This window comes from Morone saxatilis, unplaced genomic scaffold (genome assembly GCF_004916995.1).
Source record: "Morone saxatilis isolate NCDOM2014 unplaced genomic scaffold, NCSU_SB_2.0 Contig9, whole genome shotgun sequence".
NCBI classification, from domain to species: Eukaryota; Metazoa; Chordata; class Actinopteri; family Moronidae; genus Morone; species Morone saxatilis.
Genome location: NW_023340268.1, coordinates 2,928,706 through 2,935,005, shown reverse-complemented (window position 1 = coordinate 2,935,005; position 6,300 = coordinate 2,928,706). Strand labels below are relative to the sequence as shown.

Here is a 6,300-nt window from a genome sequence, read left to right as displayed (position 1 = left end):
TGCTCCAGGCTGGCCTTCTTTTCCTCCTCCAGTTTCTGTTTATAGTATGCTGACATGCTGATAAAACAATGAAAAATAAAAAACCTGTTGGGTTGTCTCTCTCTGGCATCTTTGTCTGCACAGTGTCTATTTATTATTCACACACACACACACATTATATAACTACACATTTATGAACAACACACTGATGTTCTGTACTCCTACAGTATAATCAACAAGCAACTAAATGCTGTAAAAGAGGCAGTGACTTGAATACTGTTACTTACAGTATAATGTCATGTACTGTACATTGTGTTGATACTTATAGATAGATAGATAGATTCTTTATTGTCCTTTCCAGAAAAATGTGTTGCCACAGTCTGTACATAATCTCACACGTATACACACAACATTAACACAAGATAGACATCTAAACAAAGCACATTTGTACATACATTCAGATATTGACACATAACGGCTACCGGGGAGTTTTGTGGAGTAATGCTATGGCAGAAGGGATGTTCTGAGTCTGAATTGGGCAGCCCTATTTATAACAACATGAAATGTACATCTAAACTATATATTATCTTTTGCTGATTACATGTATTTAGTGTATCTCAGCAAACGTACTGTATACGTATTTGTGTATGGTAAACAACCTGAAGATTTCTGGTGATTGGTTTGTTACAAGGAAACTTACTCCCTGAGAACAGAGCCCGACCAATATGGGATTTAGGGGCCAAAACCAATTTTAGAGGCGAAAAATTCACCAATCTGGCAGCTGATATAGTGAATTTTTCTTTTCTATATAGACATGACCATATAAAAGGTCCTCACAAGGCTGCTTTCTTAAACAAATAACACAAAATCTTTAATATAAATTTAACATTGTCAGCCATTTCTAGTTGACATTGCTGAGAGCTGCTTCTTCTCTCTTACTCTGTCTGTCTCTAATTTTATCTCATGGTGCAAAGACTCATATTTACAACTCAACGTCTCTAAAACCAAAGAGATGTGTATTGACTTTCGTCGCAATCCTCCCACCACTGCTTCAACTTTGATTAACGGCACAGCGTTGGATGTGCTAGCATACAAGTTTACTTGGGCAACATTTTAGATGATAAATTTGAATTTTGCACCAATACAGACTATATATGTAAAAAGGCCATCAGGAGACTGTTCTTTTTAGAAATGTTGGAAAGGGTTTAATGTTGACAGATCACTTCCTGACAAACTTTTTTATTCATCTTTTTGTTGAGTCAATTTTACTTTTTGCTTATGATCTGCATGGTTTGGCAATTTTGAGTGGTAATCAACCAAAAAGACTGGATAAAATTTGTACATATGGTCAGAAAATATTGGCACTGACCTTAAACAGGCATTGGGTATATGGTATGGGCAGAAGCACTACAGAGGGCAATGGCCATTCTGGTAACTCAACTCACACACTACACTCTGAGTTTGCTCTTACATTCAGGAAGGATGGTATACCGCTTCCCGAAAGCTGCCAGGTCGTAACAGATCCTGAGATCATTTGCTACTTCGCTGTTGGGTTTCTCAACAACTATAGGGTAATCTTCAATCCTGCCCCATGGTCACAGCTAATTATCTATTATTGTTTTTGTATTATTATTTGTCTAATATATAATATAGGTTATATATATATGTACATGTGTATTTATGCTTATATTTATTCATCATTAATGGTTTTTTATTGTGTGTTTGTAGGCGAATGAGTATGTGTTGGCTACTGTTGTGGAACCAAATTGCCCCTTGGGGACAATTAAAGACATTTCAATTCAATTCAATTCACATCTCTGTGCACAAATCACCAGTGCCAGGTGTGTTTTCTGCCCAAAGAGCCACTTTTAACAATCCTGATGCAAGATAATGTAACACATACCTAGAGACCCAACAGAAAGGAAGCAAGACTGTGTACCACCATGCTAAAACCTGGAACAATAAAACTACTCTGTTTAGTACTTTGTTGGGTTAATTACCATGTATTTCCACTTTGAGTCACTGGGCTCGTGTCAGCATTCACTGGGCTGAAAGGAAGGGAACTTCTTGGACAGACACCACTCCATAACAGGGTCTCCCCTAACAGACAGACATTTTGACCCTTCAGTCTACCTGACCTGCTCATCTTTGAACTGTGGACACAGAAGGGACATCAAACCGCACAAAGGAAAGAGCACTAACCATACAGCTCGGATACTTCCAATGTTCCAATTTAATTTCTACAGACCGTCCTATGTGAACTCTTCCCTCCATTACATGCTGTGGTTGTCTGTAAAAATACCCTGTATTGTTTGGGTTAAGAAAGACTCTACCAAGACAGGAGAGCATTTTTAGAAAGAGACGACAGACTTAAAAAACAAGCCTGACTTGGTTTCTTGAGGTTTCTTCTTGTAAGGGATGAAAGAGGAGAAGCAGCAAGTATGTGAAGCATTAAAAGTATTCAGTTGGTTGAACAGTGAAGGGACAGAGGGCAGCGAAGCCCGGCTGTGACCCAGACTAGTCAGCTGGACACTGTGAGGTCGAGGCGAAGGTCAGGTGGGTCATTTTGCCGGTAGAGTGACACCTTGCTGTACCTGGGCCAGCTGAGCATTACAAAGAACTGTGGAGGAGTCAGAGCAGCAGCCGGGAGCTTGGAGGCCATTTTAACACCAGCTGCTTAACTGGGCTCTTCCAGGCTGAGATGACCTGAGCTATTAGTATTGCATTTGTCTGTTGATCAAGAGGAATTGATTAAATAACAACAGTACTGTGAAGGAAAAGCATTTAATTACAAAGAGAAAGCCACACTTAGGAACAACCTGACAACTTGAATAAAAAATGAAGAAGAGGGAGTCTTGTGCTCGGATAACTAATAACCCAGCACAACACTGCATGAATAATAGTTAAAAGTTAACAATACCTACAGCATAATGCATGATGAGGAGGTGGTTGGGGTGGTGGCAGCTGCAGCAGTTAATAGCATGTGGCACGAGGGTAACAGTAATGTAAAAGTAAGAACTGTCAGATTATAATATTTGCCCTGTATACCTCTTTAATTAAATGTCAGTAGCAGATCACCTGATGCAAGTATTTTTTAGTGCTCAGCCTGAAGTAACAAAATTCTCCATTTAAATGATTTTAATACGAGTACACACAGGAAATATGTTTTTCTGACTAACAATCTATATAATAAAATATAATCTGTTTTATACCACTTAAGATTAATTGGGTATAATTTGAGCTGAACTCAGTAACAGTGTTACCTCTGTGTCTGTCAGATGGGGAAACTAACAATATATGTAGGGGTGTTTTAATACATGGACATTTTTTATGCAGCGACAAAAGAACAAATACCAGTTTACATATCGAAGCCTCTCTGTCAAAAAATAATTTAAACCACAGCTATGTAAAACACTTGTGTCTGATTGGGTTGCAGGATAAAACCTTATCTTTTAAAACCTCAAACAGAGGTCTGCACAAGAGCTTACTTCCCACCAGGTATATTACACTTCAGGCAATAATAGCAACAATAATGATTCTACATGCTACATTAACATTTAACCATCATTTGTGAAACAACCTCCCTGATATAATTTGGTAAGTGGCCATTAGAGGCCATAAGAGGCATTAAAATACAGTCAGAGGACTCCAACTGAAGAAAATCATTTGGGATCTGAAGGGTTTTCCACCTCCTACTCATCCTTTTTATTATATGTGGGCACGTCAGCAGACATTATCAAATCCAAAGGTCTATTTCTGTGCTGTTTCTGACTGATTTTGCACCAGTGTGTTAGCTACGACATCAGTGCAGCAATCGGTCAGAATTGTACCTGAGTACAATAGGTAAAATATCTACAAAGTTGGTATAAGTGGCTGCAAGAATGTGCACATTAACACTGATTATTTTGTTGAAAGAAAGCCAACAAAACTTTGTTCAGATTAAATTACTTGATACTGAAACTCACCTGTATGTGTAACACTGGATCAACTTCTACAAAGTGTATTTGTTTAGATAGTGTATCTTCTTTTCCTTCTGTTTCTATACATTAAACTGAGATTTTAGCCAAACCAGTTCTCCAACACACCTCCATGTTGGCAGGTGATTTGACAAATTGCTTTTTTTTTAGATTTAGCGATGAACTTGAGAAAAATGAATTAGCATATAATCCATTTTGTATTTTATGTTATATACTGTGTTAAATGTTTTCTTGTTCGGTCCAACTTACAGCTCATCAAGGCAAGTTCTTCACAACGTGTGTTGTAATGGCAATGCCTAAAAACTGCTTCAACAGATCACTTAAGGCTCAGTTCCACTCTCACAGAGCCCGCTGACAGAGGGACTCCTCAGCCGGCCGAGGTCAATAAGGAATGCACCAGGGGAGAGGGAGGGAATGTACCACTGGGGTGTTGAGGAAGGGGGTGGGGTGGCAGCGGAGGAAACACAGAGGGGGGAAACAGAGGGGTCTTTTGTGAGACAGGAAGCTGCTGAGACCAGGGCCCTCTCTCTGGGTACAGTAGTGGAGCAGAGAGAACTCTGGGATATGGGAAAGATGTGACTGAGGGGATGAAGATGAAGTTAACTGAGGAGGGAGTGAAGGACATGAGGAAGACACCTGGGAGGTGGTAGAAAGAGGGCTGAGTGACGGAACAAGATGCAAGATGGAAGATATGTACAAATACGGTGTAGGAGTGGAAGTAGTTATATTGAGTGGCAAGAAGTTAACATGATATTTATTTTTCCCAGGGGATTTGAACCATACCAACACTTGTAAAATTATCTCAGTGGAATTATTAGAATAGCAACTGTGTTTAACAAGTGTGGTTCCTAGTATAAAAGTCAAACTGAATATATAACAACTTTAGAAATACAGTCAACTAAAAGCTCCAAACAGCACTACAATAAAACACATCCAATCACCAAGCTTAAGCACTGTTAATGGTGTTAGTGAAGTTACAGGCTGAACTTTGTTGAGCTTGTTGGATAAAACAATTAAAACAATTCAGTTTTACATGCACCAGTTGTAGGACAAAAACTCACAGAACAGAAGTTAATTGAAGACTGTATTGACAGACGTTATCAATGTATTACAAGTGATCGGACTATGAGATGTAAACCTTAAACCAGGCAGGTCCACTGAAGTCAGAAATCCGTCTAATTTCAGCAAGGGTGGCCTACAGGTTATAAAAATGGGCATGTGACTGGAAAATTGCCAGTTTATTCCCCAGACTCGCAGGGAGAGGATCACCACCTGCCATTACAAACACAACTGAGGTGCCCTTGAGCAAGGTCCTTAACCGCGAGCTGCTCCAGCTGGAGTTGCTCAGTGACCTACAAATCTGACTGTGGTTGTACTGCGCAGCTGTGAATGTGTCAAACCATGTGTATGAACAGGGCGTTGCAGAAACTTCCCAGGACAAATTAAATTAGAGCAAAATATGCAGACAAAATACAACAGCAGAAGCCATACTGAAAACATCCAAGAGGAATGTAGGAGGCAAGACGAAGGTGATTCAAAGAGATGAAGGCGGAAGGAATGAGGGTGGAGGATGAGGACAGAATCAGGACCCAGTATGATTTTGAAACTTGGCTGTCCCAGGGACGGAAGCACAAAAGATCAAAAAAAGAAAAACAAATGTTTGATTTCCAAAACAAAGAGTCTGAACATGCAGGCCTACAGTATTTGTACACAAACTCAGCAGCCAGTTAATGAGGTCAGGGAAAACCAGCAATAAAAACAATCCGAGCTGTTATGGCCATGAGCTCATTCCAGTCTGTCTGTCCTCAAGCTATCAAAGAGCTTTTCATCTCAGCCTTTGGTTCAGTCCCATCCGGGTCATTACTGTATGAACAAAACATACACATGCCAAGGCGGCAAGATAAATAATTCCTATGCTGCAGAATGAAAATACCACCCTCCCTCTTCCTTTTTCTGTCTTCTTATGCCCCCTCTTCCTCTCCATCTACTGGTTTCCCCTCACAGACACATTTTGGCCCTCTCACGTTCACGCCTGGCACATAGACAGGAGCTCGTTAATCCTCCCACACACAGACTGCCCAGTTTCTCTCTTGTCAGGACAGTGAAATTAAGAGGTGGTGGTTAAAATATTTCACCCCTTCTATGTACACAGCTCATTCAAAAAAAATGTCACTAATGGAGTTCCTGCATGCTTTACTTAATTAAATTCAATACTTTTTCCTTCATTTAATTAAATGTGTTGTGAAATGCTGTTTTTGTCTAAGCCACATCATTTTATAATTGCAGCTCAAGTCACAATCAGTATCGTGGTTGAATGACTGCAAAAATGTGCAGTATATAAGTG

The 6,300-nt window shown here is 39.7% G+C and overlaps 1 protein-coding gene across 1 annotated transcript in view; it reads right to left on the bottom strand.

The window, feature by feature from the left end:
• The window catches only part of col11a2 (collagen, type XI, alpha 2), a 56,569-nt gene extending 53,928 nt beyond the window's left edge, over positions 1-2,641 (bottom strand). The window contains exons 1-2 of the mRNA XM_035681892.1: positions 2,513-2,641; positions 2,118-2,132 (exon numbers count right to left, since the gene is read on the bottom strand). Coding sequence (XP_035537785.1) covers positions 2,118-2,132; positions 2,513-2,641 — 144 coding nt within the window. The remainder of the gene's footprint in view (positions 1-2,117; positions 2,133-2,512) is intronic.
• Between the last annotated feature and the right edge of the window lie 3,659 nt (positions 2,642-6,300).